Genomic DNA, 18,166 nt, shown 5'->3' on the forward strand with positions numbered 1-18,166 from the left:
AAAGTAGAAACAAGAGCTTCTGACTAAATAATAACTACAATTTGATCCATTGGAACACTTTTTTCTTCTTTACTGTTACGGATTTGGACACACAAGGTTTCAACCCCTGTCAGTGACTATCTGTCTCGGTGCTACTAGCCCCTCTGTCCACCTGTCTGTCTGCGTGTCGTGTTTACCTTCCTCTCTGTCAGGCCTTGGCCTGTCTCTCTGTCATGTTCTGCCGTCTGTCTGTCATGTTTATCTAGCTGTCTGTCATGTCCGGGCTTGTCTCGTCATGCATTACGGACTGCTCTCTGCATGTAAGAGAGCAGGTCAGACAGGCGAGGATATATCCCCTATGGATCTATACACGCACACAAAGAAACCACATGAACACACACAGTATAGTACTGCATGTCACCTGCTGGGTTTACCCTATGCACTTGGATTAAAGGGATAGTTCATCCCCAAAATGCCTTTTTTTCCTATCGATTAGTAACCCCATGGAGACTTCATGGAATTCATGGATATTGTTTTGTTTTTGTCGCATTCCTAAGCCAATAATTTGATGACCGGCAGCGGTTCCGGTAGGAGACACAAACAAAAAAATATCCTTGACTTCAAGTCTCCATGGGGTGACTAATTGATAGAAAGAGGGGGTGAACTATCCCTTTAAAGTTCTCAGTCGCCTCGACTGATTTCAGTCATTTGGATTCCATAGAAGCCAGCATCTCTTCAATGGAAGCATGTTGCTCCTTAAAAATAGTCTATCTACAAGCTCTCAATGTGTCGCCCTGTGACGCATTGAGAGCTTGCAGATAGGCTATTTTCGGTTGTTATTTAAGATTAGCGCATTTGAAGAGGTCAAACTAGCAATATGTTCAGAAGCATCTTCCATAACACTCAACTTGGTTGAGTCAGACAGACGGTTCACAGACATCATCAGACAAGCAGTTCTGAGTCAATATCAAACTGCCTCTTAAAATAAGCACGCTGCATTTCATGATTATTACAAGCTTGAATCTCTGGCCGACAATTTCGTTCTTTGATTGAACAATTGGACGGGAGAAAACCAAGATCCAATATTTGTTCGGAAGCTTGGAGACGTGTACAAATAATACTAGGGGTGTTTAAACTCGTTTCACTTTTCAACAGAGCCAGTGTTATGATACAATGGAATTACTTTTCAGAAACAGCAGGGATAGTCCACCCACCAACCAAATACAATGCTGTTGGATGTGATCTGAATGGAAGATGGGATCCAATACAGAATGACAATACAAAATATTTAATTTCACTAGTGTTTTGAGGCGATATGGACAACGTGTTGCAATGCAACGTGTTGTGAGCTTATATATTTTTAAACATTTTTGAAAGTATAAAAAGTGATTAAAACCAGGAAAAGTCTTATGATATATACAGTGGTGGAAAGTAACTAAGTACAATTACACTAGTACTGTACTTAAGTACAATTTTGAGGTATTTTACTTGACTTGAGTATTTCCAATTTTCAATACTTTTACTTCTACTCCACTACATCTCAGAGGCAAATATTGTACTTTTACTCCCTGCTTTGGGATAATGGTCTGGGATATTTCATAAAAGCAAAGCCTCAATATTAGATTTCTTCACCTAGTTTGCAGTATGTTATTTATTATATAGAAAATGGCTGTATCAACAGGGATAAAGTAGGCTCGGTGGCATTTTAGCATGACATTTCTGCAGGGCCGGGGACAGTTTTGTATGACAGTCACAATGCCAAAGCAGTGAACGAAGGTCTTTGGCTGCTTAACCTACTTTGCATTCAGTGCGTGTGCGGACACACGTCTGCCTCTTCTCCATCCAAACAAGCAAGTTCCACATTCCACATCCATAACAATACCGGAAAGAAAATAAGAAGAAAAAAACAGCGACAAAAACGTCGGAGTTTGAACTATGGTGCTGGCTCTGGTCCAGAGCTAATCTCGTGCACCAAATATTTCCATGGTTACCAGGCATAGATTACCTGCCGTTTACTCGCAGAGCGATTGTCTGAGAAACGCGTAGTGCGATCCCGATGATCCAAGCGCGCTGCGAGGCGTTGTGGGCTTGTAGATCGGCTATTTTTGGCAAAGAGGTGTAGGTGTAGAGGGAAAAAAGAGCAGACCAAGTAAACAAAAAAAAGTATAATTTACTTGAGCACCTGCCCCTCAAAATGTCTGTGCACGCCACTGTGTGTTGGCTCCCTGTCTGAAAAGCCCTAAGTGAGAATTGACATCCCCTGCTCTGTCAGAGAGGTGAACTATGGCTTGGCGGGTAGTTTGCTACAAGGAAGTGATAGGGCCCATAAAGCACAATATGTTGCTTCCTGTAGGACGTTAATCTGATTCAACTTTTTTAACGGTGACAGATTTACTGTCAACATCATTTGTAATAGTGTTGATAACAATCCCATTTAGACGGGGCAGCTTATCTAATGCCCCAAAACGATAGATATATATATATTTAATGAAGGATATGAAAGGTTAACATTATCAAGATATCGTCACCGTCGGGCAGAAAAGGTGTCCAAAAGCGTTACTTTTCAGGAAATGGGGAAAATCCTTTTTTCCAATGGATCCAATGTACATTGGGTGCCAGGTTTTTTTTTAAAACAGAGTACACTGAGTGCCAGGATTTTTAACCATTTTTGAGGAGCCGAGATACAGGCTTTTGAAGTCATAAGTTAACCAGGAAGTGGATTGGAGTCTAAATCTTCGGAAAATGATATCTCCTGGTGCTGTGAAGGGGGAAAAAAAAAAAGAAAGAAAAAAAATGATTTTTTTTTTTTTCAATTTCTTTTTTTTTTTTTTTTTTACCGTATATATACGGTTTTGGCACTCCACGCAACTACTCCCAAAACCGTATGTATACGGTTTTGGCACCCAATGTGTTAATCACAAGCTCTTGTTAATACTTTAATACCCACAGACACTCTTAAACACTCTCACTTTAAAAAATTATCATTTTAATCAAGACAGCGGATCTACAAGCTCACAACGTGCCGCTTTGTGACGGTATTTTTGGTACTTCATAATATATGACACTATACAGTAATTTATGAAAACTCATAACAATTTGAAATTAGGAAATACTAGGTTTCTACCCGACAGCATAAAATGAAACAGCATTCAAGAGGAAGACATCAACTCACCAAAATAATCCCCTCTTTATCGCTCTGTTGCTTCCTCTTTAACTGTGCATCATTCAGAAAGCTCATTTCAGTGAATAAAGACATACGCATACAGTGTTGAGGTACATTGTTGCATTGTTTTAAGGACGTTAAGAGAAAACAAGATGATTTGAAGACAATATGTGACATTTTGGTCCTTAATGCACAATTAAACTGGGGTAGCGGGTTGGGTTGTGTTGCAACATTATGTTCAATAATGGCGCCGTAGATTAAAATGTATAATAGCTTCCCCATTGACTTACATTGCATCGTGATACAGGTCTTAAAGTCACAATTTTAGCACACAAACAAGTTGAACAAAGCTGATTCTGCCAATGTATGAAATTACAAAACACAGCATTGGTTGTTTTTTATTCTTTTTTACAATTATTGATGAAGGTATCATTGTTTCTTACTTGGTTGCGGAAGCTACTGGATCTTCTTCCTAATTCCAATATGAAAAAAATGTATGTTTTTTTTGGCATTGACGGAATCAGCTTTGTTCACTTTCATTTGTGTGCTAAAAGTGTGACTATGAGTCCTGTGCAATGTAACTCAATTGGGAGACTCTGTTTGATGATCAATTTCTATTGAAGATATCTCGCCAATATTTAGAAGTTAAAAACATTATCGATATTTTTCAAAGATATTCAAAAAAGAACAGATGTACAAGCTCACAGCTCGGCACGAAGTGAGCTTGTACATCTGCTAATTTTTAATAGCCAGCGTATAAATGGATAAAGTGGTTAAAATGATTGTGATGCTGTATTAACAAATTTTAGCTGGGGACCCCCTGGAACTATTGGCAAGGAACTACATTAGTATTCATGGTTACTACAACTACACAACCCAAAACCTGTTGCCTGAAATATCACAATAACACTCTTTGAAGTCATACGGCACAGCTCTAATCCCGTTTGATGTAATATTCAACTCTCTCACCCTGCTCAGCAGCTTATTAAAGTTGCAGGCACTCGGACGAATGGAGGACTATTGTGTGTTTGTCCATGTGATTCATGTCCTCACAGCACAACAGTTCTGTGGTGGCGAGTGTTACTTCTCTTCAGCTTTGAGCAGAGGGTCTGCATTATTTGTCTTTAATATGCACACGCACACAGAGTTATTGTATTAATACGCAAGGCGAGCTCATTTGTCTTCGAACAATACACACACATACAGTACACACATGCATGCATGTGCACCTAGTACGCACGCACACACACACGTACGCACACACACACACACACACACACACACACACACACACACACACACACGCGTATCATTCAGGGCTGAGAATTACAGCATCATTATGCAGGTGGTGGTGTTTAGCATTAAAAAAATATATAATACACATGCACAGGAACAGACAAACATACACACATGTATATACACACACACGGAGCTGAGAGTTACAGTGTTATTAAGCAGATAGTACTCTTTTTTTTCTTCTTCTTCAAAAACACACACACACACACACACACACACACACACACACACAGACACACACACACACACACACACACACACACACACACACACACACACACACACACACACACACAGCATTGCTATGCAGAGAGTACTCTGCATTTACATTCCGGCTCCAACTGAACTGTGACAAGCTGACAGTGGTTAGTGCTGGCCTCTCTGATGTGTGTGTGTGTGTGTGTGTGTGTGTGTGTGTGTGTGTGTGTGTGTGTGTGTGTGTGTGTGTGTGTGTGTGTGTGTGTGTGTGTGTGTGTGTGTGTGTGTGTGTGTGTGTGTGTGTGTGTGTGTGTGTGTGTGTGTGTGTGTGTGTGTGTGTGTGTGTGTGTGTGTGTGTGTGTGTGCGTGCGTGCGTGCGTGCGTGTGCGTGCGTGTGCTTGCATGCGTTTATGTGAGAAAGAGAGAGAATAGCATGCAGGTTGGGCTAAACTAGCGAGTGAGGAAGAGGCGAGAGAGAAAGAGGAAGGTAGAGAGGGGGGCGGGGGCTCTTTCTCACATTGCACTAACGAGCCCAGGTAAGAAATGGAACACTGTGTCTCGGTGCAAGCGCGCACACACACACACACATTTGTATTACTATACTTGTGAGGACATTAAGATTTTAGGACGGTGGGTTTATGAATGCCTCTTCTACATTTTTACAAGACTAAAATAGCAGATCTACAAGCTCACAACTGTCGTGAGCTGGTAGATCAGCTATTTTCGGTGCACAACTAAGTATACATCGGGGACAACTCTAATCCTAACACCTAAACCCAACATCTAAATGTCTAATCCCAACCCAACCCCAACCTGCATATTTTACTGATTGTAAGCCTAACTTGTACCATTTTCTTGTGCCGAGAAAATTGTCCTCACAATGTCTATTTGGCATTTGGCCCTCACAGGTATAGTAATACAAGTACACACACACGAGCGAGCGCGCACACACCCGCAAACGTACACTGTACACGTACTCTCACACGCGCGCGCGCACGCACGCACGCACGCACGCACGCACGCACGCACGCACGCACGCACGCACGCACGCACGCACGCACGCACACACACACACACACACACACACACACACACACACACACACACACACACACACACACACACACACACACACACACACACACACACACACACACACACACACACACACACACAGATGCACAGCAGTTCAGTGCACCCAGAAAGAGGGGAAATTAATCACTGACTTCAAAAAGACAAATTCCCCCGGCGCTGTTGCACCTTCCAAACGAGGGGTGGGCTGGGAGTGAGGGGGGGGGGGGTGTAGAGAATGTTGCAGGTACAAAGAGAGAGAGAATAAGAGAGAGGGGGGGGGGGGGGCAACAGAAAGAGGTAGCAAGAGAGACAAGAAATAGGCAGTAGGAAAACGAACTGATTGAACAGTGAAATAGGAGTATTTTTCGCTGTCGAAAGCTGGATGCATGCAGAGGTTGTGTGTGTGTGTGTGTGTGTGTGTGTGTGTGTGTGTGTGTGTGTGTGTGTGTGTGTGTGTGTGTGTGTGTGTGTGTGTGTGTGTGTGCGTGCGTGCGTGCGTGCGTGCGTGCGTGCGTGCGTGCGTGCGTGCGTGCGTGCGTGCGTGCGTGCGTGCGTGCGTGTGTGTGCGTGTGTGTATGTGGTGGGTGGATGGGGGGGGGTTAGCCGTCCTTGGAAAACCATGTGAATTCAAGGACCACTTTCCTGTCGTAAAGAATTCATGGGAAACGATCAAATGAGCAGAGACGTGGTGGGAAAGGGTTGAACACTCACTGAGAGCATGTGAAGATTAGATTAGCCAAAGGGAACTCAGTACCTTGTGGAATGTCTTTCTGTGAGTTCACAGGACCCCTTTAAGTTATATTAACCCACATTTCAGCAGCGGCCGTGAAATATATTGACTTCGACTTGTACCTGTCCTGTACTCACTTACAAGCCCTCTGATAATAGACCTACACTGCTAATCATATCTTATGAACTCCACTAGGCAGACCTTTGGGCCTGAGATGATGGAAAACTCTCCATTCTAGGCTAACTGTTTTCAACCTGGCTTCCCTATTTTGGCCATGTCATTATAAGAAAAAAAAAAAAGAAAAAAAACACAAAAAACAGAATGTTAAGAAATGATCATACATAATAAAGAAAAGTCACATTTCCAAATAATGTTGGAAATAGCTCAAATGACAGATCTACAGTTGCACACAGCACATCACATCATGACCATAGACTGTATAAAAGAGATCAAAATACTTCCAAAATGTTAATGAAGTCCACGATCATAACACCAGAGGTAGCTCCACGAATCATGATGTGATGTGAATCAATGTGGAATGCCCTACCAAAAGGAGTAAAGGAGTGTAAAACCCTACTCACTTTCAAAACTGCCCTAAAGATACACCTTCAAGAGGCTGCAATTCGAAAGTGGCCCCTGTCTAAGTCTTAACTTACCTTCCCCACTTTTTCTTTTTCTTCTCTTGTACATATTTTTCACTCTTCATACCAGTAACCTGTAAGCTGATTGTATGACGTTCTGTATAGTAGTGTGTTTATCTGTCTGTCTCTTATATGTCATCATGATTTGTGTGCATGGGGATCTCATCTTAAACAAGCTCAGTGCTTAATGAGTCTTCCAGTTTAGTAGACCTCGTATTGTGAATTTGTACTTCCATGTACTGTTGTTTCATGTCTTACTAAATAAAGTACATCAATCAATCAATCAATGGACAAAGCCAGACCTCTGGTTTCTACAGACCGAAAATGAAGCCGATTGTTCAGGAATTTGAAATCCGCCATCTTTAATATATGCCAAAGAGCATGTCGGGAACAGGAACCAGAAAACAAACCCCAAAGAATGCTATTGGTTGGGTAGCTTGTCAATCAAGAGCGGGGGCGGGGAATGAATGCTATTGGTTGTGTAGCTTGTCAATCAAATCATCCCGCCCCTCCTAGAGCATAGCCTACTTTATCGTCAATTTTAAAATAAATGGGACCATCATTTAGCAAAACGCATATCATGATGATTGAAAGGAGACGTTAAACTAGGGACTGGAAGCATATAGTATTTATGACGTGTTTATTAAGGTAAGAAAATTAAGTCGTCAAAGTTCGTCAAAAACCCATCCGCTTACATTGAGAGAATATTCTTTCTGAAACAGTGAAACTACAGGCCATTCATATGAACTGTCTCTTCCGTATTGGAGTCAATGTAAAAAACCAAGCTGGCCCCTTGATCACGACGTAAGCTACAAGCTGTAAGATAAGACCTTTATTGATCCTGTGTGGGGAATTCAGTCGCTAAGTTGTGATGAGCTTGTAGATCATCAGCTATTTTCGCTATTCATAGTGTGGTGTGAAGTATTTAGGGCTTTTAAACTGCCCACCTTCACCCACTGAGGCGGTAATGCATGCAAATTACCTCACTGCATTTCTTATCACTTCATTCAGCTACAACCGTGGCTACGCACATCATAACTACTGCAACACAAAATAAATTATCTCAGTTAATGGAAATGAATGCACCGCTTCCAAATGTGATTGGTTCTCCTCTCCTATTGTCTTCTCACTTTCACTAGGGTCAATTCCACCTAATTTGAAGAATGAATAAGCCCCCTGGACTATTATTATGCTTACTATTAGTATATGCAATAATCATTTATTACTAGCATTTGAGTTATAATATCTTGGAACAAATTAGTTTTTTTTAATGTTTCTGTGTCTGTGTGATTGTCTGGAGTTAATCTCATAAACCACTGGACCATTCAGTGCCAAATCTGTTGTGCACGCCGCCAGTAGGGCAAGGTACCTCTTCCTTTTTTTTTACTAAGATTTTTTTTGGGGGGGCTTTTCTGCCTTTATTTATAGTGTATAGTGAAGATGGACAGGAAACAGGGAGAGAGAGAGATGGGGAGAGACATGCAGCAAAGATCACCGGGACCCGAACCCGCAATGTGCTGTCAGGTTACATTAGAGCCTAAGTGCCCGGGCCGCTAGGCCAGCGATCCGGGCCCCACACATATTCTTTTACGTATGTTTTATACTTGAACTTTTATTTTATAATGGAAATCAATGGGGCTTGGCTGAGACTTTGAGTCATACGTCTACCTTCCTTCCTTCCGTCCTTCCTTCTTTCCTTCTTTCTTTCTTTGATGCAGTACTACACACACACACACACACACACACACACACACAGTCTCTCCCTCTCTCTCTCTGTGCATGGGTGGTATGGGTGTGACAGTACCTGCTGTGAAATCTGCCTGGTCTTTTCTCACTTCCATCCATGCATGTCCTGCTCCTCCATGCTAAACTGAGCACGAGGACAGCCTATTGCTACCTATGACAGCCCACATAGACACACACACACACACACACACACACACACACACACACACACACACACACACACCGTCTAGTTATTGTTCACTGCAGCAATGTCACTCAGCTACCGAGTCAGCGCCTCAAAAACGCCTCAAAAGAAAATAAATACCAGCGGTGCTTCATTGTTACGACCAACAGCTAAAATAGCCATCGCATCGCAAGCCTGTAGATACGCTAACTTCGCTATTTTTGAAATGACCCCAAATGGGGACACCAGGTAGAAAGTGGTTCATTTGGTGCCATTGGGTGGTGGCTTTGTGGGTCTCTGTACCGTACCGTTTGGGAACCACAGAACTACAGTCCTAGCAAATGTCCACAACTAACACAAAAACACACATACAGGTTTGTATTACTATACTTGTAAGGACCTCAACATTTTGGGACAGTGTTGGAAATGGCTGAAAGTAGCCAAACGATAGCCGATCTACAAGCTCACAACGTGTCGCGCTTGCAACGCATTGTGAGCTTGTAGATCGGCTATTTTTCGGTGTGTGTCATCGGCGCACAACAAAGTATTTAATAGGGAAAACTCTAACTAACACCTAAACCTAACCTCTTAAATGTCTAATCCTAACCTGAAACTTTTTCTAATTGTAACCGTAACCTGAAAAATATCTTTTAACCACAAACAACTACTTTTCTTGTGAGGACCAGGAAAATGGTCTTCACAATGTCAGTTTTGTTCTATACTTGAGGGGACGTTTGGCCCTCACAAGTATAGTACACACACACACACACACACACACACACACACACACACACACACACACACACACACACACACACGCTCACACACCAGCAGCAGCAGCATAGCACAGCAGAGTCATTGGTCCATGCAGTCAGCACTCAGCGTGTTTGTTTAAGCTGCAGGAGCGTGTTGCAACAAGACATCCCAACAATAAGGGAGGCAGCACACAGATTATCACTGTGTGGGAGAGAGTCACTGGACCGTGTGACTGTGTGACTGTGTGTGTGTGTGTGTGTGTGTGTGTGTGTGTGTGTGTGTGTGTGTGTGTGTGTGTGTGTCTGTGTGTGTGTGCGTGTGCGCGTGCGCGCAAGTGTGTGTGTGTGTGGGTGCGTGCATGCGTGTGGAGATGTGTGGATCTGAATTTCAATGATGTACAGTACATGTATGTTGTGTGTCAGAGCATGTTATGTAAATTGACGTTTGCATGTGTGTGTTAATGGATAATTCTTACGTTTAGCGCGCGCGCGTGTGTGTGTGTGTGTGTGTGTGTCCGTTTGTGCGTGTGTGTGTGTGCGCATGAGTGCATTTGTGTCAACTTGTGACAATGTATATGCATGTAAGTTACTGTGGGTGTACTCGCGCATAGATGTTTGTCAAATCTGTACATTTTCTGTATATAGTAGTATGTCCATCAATGTGTTATCTTTTTTTCCTCTGTGTGTTAAGCGTGTGCAGCAGTTGTATCTGGTTTGACCGTAATTTAACTCTCTTCTGATCAGTGTTTGGATCTATCATGTATTGCGCTTTTTGTGCAGATCCAAATAAAATAAAATATAAAAATAATTGAAGTGTGTGTGTGCGTGTGTGCGCGCGAGTGTGTGCGTGTGTGTGTGTGTGTGTGTCAGTGTGTTTGTTAGCTGCCAGGCTCGCAGCAGGAGATGGTGAATATGAGGTTTCTATAACCATGATGGGAAAGCTCTCAGCAGGAGCTCCTCCACAGGACTCTGTTATGTGTCACCCAACATGTGTGTCAGCATGCTCACACACCTGAAAACCTGTGTGTGTGTGTGTGTGTGTGTGTGTGTGTGTGTGTGTGTGTGTGTGTGTGTGTGTGTGTGTGTGTGCGTGTGCGCGTGTGCGTGTGCGTGTCTGCTTGGTGAAAGGTAATATCTCTACAACAGCGCTTGAGAGAGTGAGCGGAAACGAGAGAAAACAAAAGAGTTTGAACTGAGAGTAGAATAACAGTGGTTTTAACTTCATGTCATTTTAGACCAGTGGCTCTCAACCTTTTTGGGCCGTGACCCCCCCAAAAGAATCATATCTGAACTGTAGACCCCCCACTCTGATAAGCACTTGGAATATAGTATTTGAGGCATTACATTTTGTTTGACTCGGTTCCACTGATAAATATTGTGAAAATTGCAGATCTATACAACCTCACAACCCCCCCGCCTTGTGAGCGTGTAGATCAGCTATTTTCAAAAATGTTGCCTCTTTCTTGTATTATTTGACAATTTGGCCAATGTTTTTATAGATGCAATAATGGTCCTTTTTCATTTCTTTTTTTGGTATAAAAAAGGTCTTTAAAGTCCTTCAATTGACACTTTATTGTCACCTGGGGACCCCCTTAAAATCATATGGGGACCCCCCTGGGGGTCCCGACCCACATATTGATAACCACTGATTTAGACCAGTGGTTCTCAACCAATTATTTGGGGGCCCACTTGCAATACCCTCGCGGCCCACCAGTGGACCCCCGCCCCACAGGCTGAGAACCACTGATCTGCTTTGTTCATGTCTTCAGATGTTGTTTGTCCTGCAGATGATGTTTACAGTCAGAACGTTGTTACATCTTTACGCTTAAGGTCAAAATGATTGTGCAACAAACACATTCACACACACACACACACACACACACACACACACACACACACACACACACACACACACACACACACACACACACACACACACAGGCACACAGTGAATGTCTCTAACAACAACATGTTGTGTGTTTCTGCAGAGAAAAGCCAGAAGGGAGAGAAGGGGAAGCAGAATGGAGTGAAGGAGAAAGGAAAGGAGAGAAGAAAGAGCAGTCCTGAGAAGAAGAGAGAGAGATGGAAGTCACAGAATGTCTCTCTACTCAAACAGCTAGGTAATGTAATTTGTGCGTGCATGCGTGCGTGCGTGCGTGCGTGCGTGCGTGCATGCGCGTGCGTGTGCATGTGAGAGAGAGAGAAACTCAAGTGATTCTCAAATACTTTAAAGGTAGGGTAAGTGATATTTTGGGGTTAAACCAAAACGATTTTTTGTTAAAAGGTTAAAGCATTGCTATAGAGTGTTTGTTCAATAAACAAGGGTCTCTGTGTCTCCCCATCTCTTTAATATACAGAAAATAAATGTTCAGGTGGGTGGCCAATTTCAGCCAATCAGGAGAAAGTACCCATTTATGAGCTTCAATCGTATTCGGTTCTTAAGTCTGACGTAATTTTGTAGTCCGATGTCACGTCCGGGTCCAAAAGGCACCAGCGCCGTCCACTCTTCATTGTAAACAACATGTTGGAACCCGTAAATCTTTTTACAATAACCTCCTTTTTCAGAAATGAACCATTGAGGGTTAATAAGGGTCTTAAGGCTAATATCATAGAAGTACAAAGTATTTATTTATTATTATGATTTAACATTATTATTATTAACATTAAAACACTTGGACCCGGAAGTTATTCTAGCGGGGCGCAACGTCACGTCTTAACAATCGAATAGTGTTCCAATTTGGTCTGCTCATTTCTTTGTGTCATCAATTCCAATTTCACTTGTTTAATTTCTATCCTGTGTGAGTTCTCTCTCCTGATTGGATAAAATTGGTATCCCGACCTGAAAATGCAATATCTGTTTACTAAAGAGCTAGAGAGACATGGGGACCCCCCCGTTACTCTATAGCAATTACTACTATCAGAATATAGAGCTATTTGACACTTATTATATTTGAATTTATCACGTACCCTACCTTTAATAATGAACTGTGCGTCTGCCAACAGGTATACACACACACACACACACACACACACACACACACACACACACACACACACACACTAGAGGTCTGCACGGGTCTACATGAGGAAAAAAACGAGACCCGATCAGGACAAGCATGTCTCATTTTTTTTTTTTTTTTAAAGATTTTTTTTTTGGGGCTTTTATTGCTTTATTTGGAGAGGGACAGAGAAAGTAGTCTGACAGGAAATGGGGAGAGAGATGGGGGAAGACACGCAGCAAAGGCCGTCGGGAACGGGACGCGAACCCGCGGCACGCTGTCTGTTAAGGGATTTCAACCAAGGGTGCCTAGACCGCGACGCCACGGCCTAGGCCAGCATGTCTCATTTTAGCGCCGTCTGCGACCTCCCCCTCTGCTGGAGGTCATAGACAGAGCTAATCTCAACAGTGAAATGAATGGCGAAGCCTTGCTGACATCTGGTCCAGTATGATTGCATGTAGACCTGTTAACCACTTGAATCCATGTTCTAGGGGGACAATTAGACAAAGAATTGCCGATCTACAAGCTCGATCTATGACCTCATTGACCACTTGTGTGTTTTCGCAAAACATTTATACGCATGTGTCACCGAAGCAGTGTTCACACACACACACACACACACACACGCACACACGTGCACTCACACACGCACGCGCGCACACACACACACACACACACACACACACACACACACACACACACACACACACACACACACACACACACACACACACACACACACACACCTCCTGCTTATGTCACCCCTCTCCCTTGTTTCCTAGCAGGTAAATTGATTGGTGCAGACAAAGTGTCAGCAGCAGCTGTAAGGCTTCTAATAGGAGTTGACTGCAGCTCACACCACTGACATGACAGGACAAGGCTGGATGTGATAGATCACCTCTCCTCTAAGAGAGAGAGCCAGAGGGACACACACACTGAGAGAGAAATATAGGACAGTGGAGAGGTAAGGGAGGGAGATGGATGGAGCAAAGAGAGAGAGAGAGAGAGAGAAAGAGAGAGAGAGAGAGAGACACAGGTAGAGCCCCTGATGCAGGGAGGGAGGCTGAGAAAGATAGAACTGAGGTGTGGGAGGGAGGATTGATGAAAGAGAGAATAGTAGGGAGGTATTAATAATAATAATAATGATAATTTGGTCCGTACTCCTTTGCTGTATTTGACACTGTGCAGCGCCTCAGGGAGCAGTTAGGGGTTAAGTGTCTTGCTCAGGGACACTTCGACACGTAGACTGGGGCCGGGGGGGCGAACCGGGGGACCTTCTGTCTCCCAGGCAGCCTCTCTACACACTGAGCTACGGGGCAGCCCCGGGGTAGGAGCGACCCGATAGCCGAATGGTTAGGGTTCGTACCATATGGGCGCAATGCTATGATCATCGAGTCTCCGGTTCGATTCCCAGCCGGCCGGACCATTTTGCTGAATGCCATCCTCCTACTCCCCCCCGCATTTCCTTTCTCTCTCCACTGTCAATGTCAATAATGCAAAAAATAAATATATATTATACATTCTGGCAGGGTACCAGAATGTTCGTGCTGCGTTCCCATTATTTGTTAGGCAAGCTACGTATTGCAGTGCCTGCATAATGAGCATATCTGGGCATTTAGCATTCATTTAGCACCTCATCACCTGGAGTGCGCACGCACGCACACGCACGCACACACGCACGCACGCACGCACGCACGCACGCACGCACGCACGCACGCAAAAGCACAATACATATCGGCAGACAGGGAGGGCTCTTGTCTCTTGTTTTCCTTATTTACCCAGTGGCGAGCGGTGCGGTGTGGGGCCAGCAGTGTTTTCCTGTCGATGTGAATGTGATCAATACACACAACGGTGATAACAGATAAACACAGGGACGTAGGCGGTCGAGGGGAGAGCCGTCTGTCTCTGCCCGGCTGCCTCCTGTTCTGATCATATCTCTCTCTCTCTCTCTCTCTCTCTCTCTCTCTCTCTCTCTCTCTCTCTCTCTCTCTCTCTCTCTCTCTCTGTGCCTCTCTCTCTCTCTTTCTCTCTCTCTCTCTCTCTCTCTCTTTTGTTTGTCTTTGTTTTCTGTGTCCATTCTCCCATCCTCCACTCTTTCACTACAATTATTTGAAAACTTTAGTTACTAGTTACTTTGTAGATATAAATTATTATATTATGAAATACACATTACCCACTTCAGCCCTATTTTATGCATAGGCTATTTGAAAATAGCCGATATACAAGATCACAACGCGTCGCATCGTGACGCGTTGTGAGCTTGTAGATCTGCTATTTTCAAACATTTTAGTACTTTTACTTTTGGTTCTTTAAGTGCATTTTGATACCAATACGTTTGTACTTTTACTCAAGTGCATTTTTTATTCCGGACTTTTACTTGTAACCGAGTACTTCTACACTGCAGTATTGATACTTTTACTTAAGTAAAACATTTGAGCACTTTTTCCACCACTGGTCTATACTCCCATCCTCCTCTCTTTCTCTCCTCATACAGGTAGTTCTATCTCTTCGCAGTGGTCCTCCACGCTATTCGTATGCTCGTTTGTTCTTCACATCTGTCAGTTTCTCTAATTATACCTTTTATCTTTTTCTCCTCTGGCTCGCCATCTTGTGTCCTCGCTCTCTCTCTCTTTCTCTTGTGTTCTTGCTGTCCTCCTCTCTATAATTCTTTGTTTCTCGCTTTCTTTACCTCTCTCTCTCCCTCTCTCTGTCTCTCTGTCTGATGGCAGAGGGGATAAAGGCTTGTGTGTTGATGTTGAACGGATGCTGGGAAATCATCAGTCACACTGATGTTTCCATGACAAACAAGCCCTTCTGTGTATTGTCGCGTGTGTGTGTGTGCGCGCGCGCGTGTGTGTGTGTGTGTGTGTGTGTGTGTGTCTGTCTGTCTGTCTGTCTGTCTGTCTGTCTGTCTGTCTGTCTGTCTGTCTGTCTGTCTGTCTGTCAATTCAATTCAATTCAAAGGGCTTTATTGGCATGAGAAACATACGTTTACATTGCCAAAGCAAAAAGCACAATACAACAATACAGCAATACAATCAAAACAAAAAATGTACATTTGAAAGTCAGAATCTTCAATAGATCAATTTCTATGTACCAAGATCACTGGGTGCAGGTATAGTGCAGGAATATACACAATGATTAGTCTTTAGGGTGGTTGTGTTCCGTTCGATATCCTTCTCCTATCACAACAACTCACGAATCTTGCTGCTGTGTTTGCACATTGTTGTACTTCGCCCAGCAGATATGGGAGTTTTTTGTCATTGGTCATGTTTTCAAAATCTCTGTGTGTGGTTGTAATCTGTGGGAAGTATGTGTCTCTGATGTCTTGGTACAATGGACAGACGGTTAGGAAGTGTAGCTCGGTTTCCACTTCCTTTTGTGTGCAGTGGGTGCATAGTCTGTCTTCTCTCGGGATACAGGTCTGCCTGTGACGACCTTTCTCGATCGTCTGTCTGTCTGTCTGTCTGTCTGTCTGTGTGTGTGTGTGTGTGTGTGTGTGTGTGTGTGTGTGTGTGTGTGTGTGTGTGTGTGTGTGTGTGTGTGTGTGTGTGTGTGTGTGTGTGTGTGTGTGTGTGTGTGTGTGTGTGTGTGTGTGCACGCGCGTGCGTGTGAGAGAGAGAGAAGCCATCTGTTCACTGTCGTGGCTGGTTCTGACATTCAGGACTTCGTCTACCTCGTTGTGTTTTGGGAACAGGAAAACATAGACACCTACCTCAACTCTGGAGTCCCTATTTTGGGATCATTTATTGCTGGCCCTGTGTTTCTGCTGTGGCTGAAGTAGGGGTGAGAGGGAATTATTTGATGCTTGGGCACATCCAGGTATTGCATGAGTTGCATCCTTAGCTGATGGTGATTGGTGAAATGATCGGAATGGTTCTTTCTCTCTTTAAAAGTGGGCTAATACACTTTTTTGCTTCTTTATTAACCCATTAAAACCGGGGAAGCATCTGTGTAATTTTAGATTTTTGCATTGGCTATTAAAAAATAGCAGATCTACAAGCTCACAGCGCGTCACTTTGTGCCACGTTACAAGCTTGTGCATCAGCTATTTTTTAATATTTTTTAAAAATCTTGTAAATGTTTTTAACACAAATCTTCTCTTCTTGGGGTCCATGGCACAAAACATTTTCAGTTGGGGGTCCGCGGCCAAATACATATAATTTTTGGGGTCCTTAGCAAAATTCTTTTGAGAACTACTGATTTAGAAGGCATTTGTAGAATCGGCCTCAAGTCTTGAGTTAAGACAGAGCAGGAAAAGGCATTTGCAGGATTCGATCGGAGCCCAGCAAGCGTTTATCGTAACGCTTATCAGTCTCATCAGTCTTATCTGTCTTATCAGGAGACAAGCATTTTTAACCACAATGTAATCGACTGGCACAAGATGAACTAATTGCACAAATATCTCCTTGCACAGCTTTCATTTCTCAAAAAGAAAGATTCATATTATTTTCATATTTGGCAAAATAGGATAGCATAGGATGACACTTTATTAATACCCCAGGGGGTAAATACAAAAGTGTTACAGCAGCGAATAGTATAAGAGTAAAAAAAAGAGAGCAGAAAAAATACAGCAATAAACCATGCAACAATAGAACAGCAGTAAACTATACCCACTCGCACACAAATACTCCACATATAGGCTACTCGCTCAAACACACCAACACACCCACATACTATACACACACATCTCTCACACGATAACAATATAATATCCCACACAAACACACACATTAACCATTTAAACCCCATATGGTTGACCGTGAGTGCCTCAGGGCTCTATACTAGTGTATTTTCATTGTGGGGAAGACTTTCACAGAAAGTAGCAGATCGACAGGCTTACAACCCGTTACAGCGCAACGCGTTGTAAGCAATAAGGATGCTGGGGTTTAAGTGGTTAACCTTGGATGTAGCATCCTCTGCCCCCCGCCCCCGCCCCTCCTTTCTCTGTAAACATACCTTTTGATGCTTGGGTTAAAATTATTATCAGATCTTATTCCATGAAATGTAGGTTATGGTGTGCACTTAGTAACACTTTGAATTGTATTTAATTTCCCACCAAACCCAAACTTGTGTCCCTATGTGCCCCCTCTTACTCAGACCCTTAAAAGAGCCTTAAAACCATTATTTCTAATCCCTGTGCAGGCCTGTCATTCTGAAGGCTTTCCTAGACGATTTTGCCTCACAAAACAGAGTCAATCCTGGGATTAGACGGGACACATTCAGGCCCTGACCCATCTGTCCAGTTGGATCCGTTTGCATCATTACTAAAACCTGACTCATCCGAGTCCCCTTAATGTCTTAACCACATGAACCCTAGTGTCTCATTTCTGGGACGAACATTCGGCAAAAATAGCCCATTTACAAACTCACAACAAAGTTGCAACGAAACGTGTTGTGATGTGTTGTTGTTTTTGGCAAA

The 18,166-nt window shown here is 43.2% G+C and overlaps 1 protein-coding gene across 1 annotated transcript in view; it reads left to right on the forward strand.

The window, feature by feature from the left end:
- The window catches only part of jade2 (jade family PHD finger 2), a 164,201-nt gene that overhangs the window by 128,044 nt on the left and 17,991 nt on the right, over positions 1-18,166 (forward strand). The window contains exon 9 of the mRNA XM_084074982.1: positions 11,734-11,865. Coding sequence (XP_083931108.1) covers positions 11,734-11,865 — 132 coding nt within the window. The remainder of the gene's footprint in view (positions 1-11,733; positions 11,866-18,166) is intronic.

The sequence above is a fragment of the Gymnoscopelus microlampas genome, assembly GCF_963454915.1.
Source record: "Gymnoscopelus microlampas genome assembly, chromosome: 12".
In the NCBI taxonomy this organism is placed as follows: Eukaryota; Metazoa; Chordata; class Actinopteri; order Myctophiformes; family Myctophidae; genus Gymnoscopelus; species Gymnoscopelus microlampas.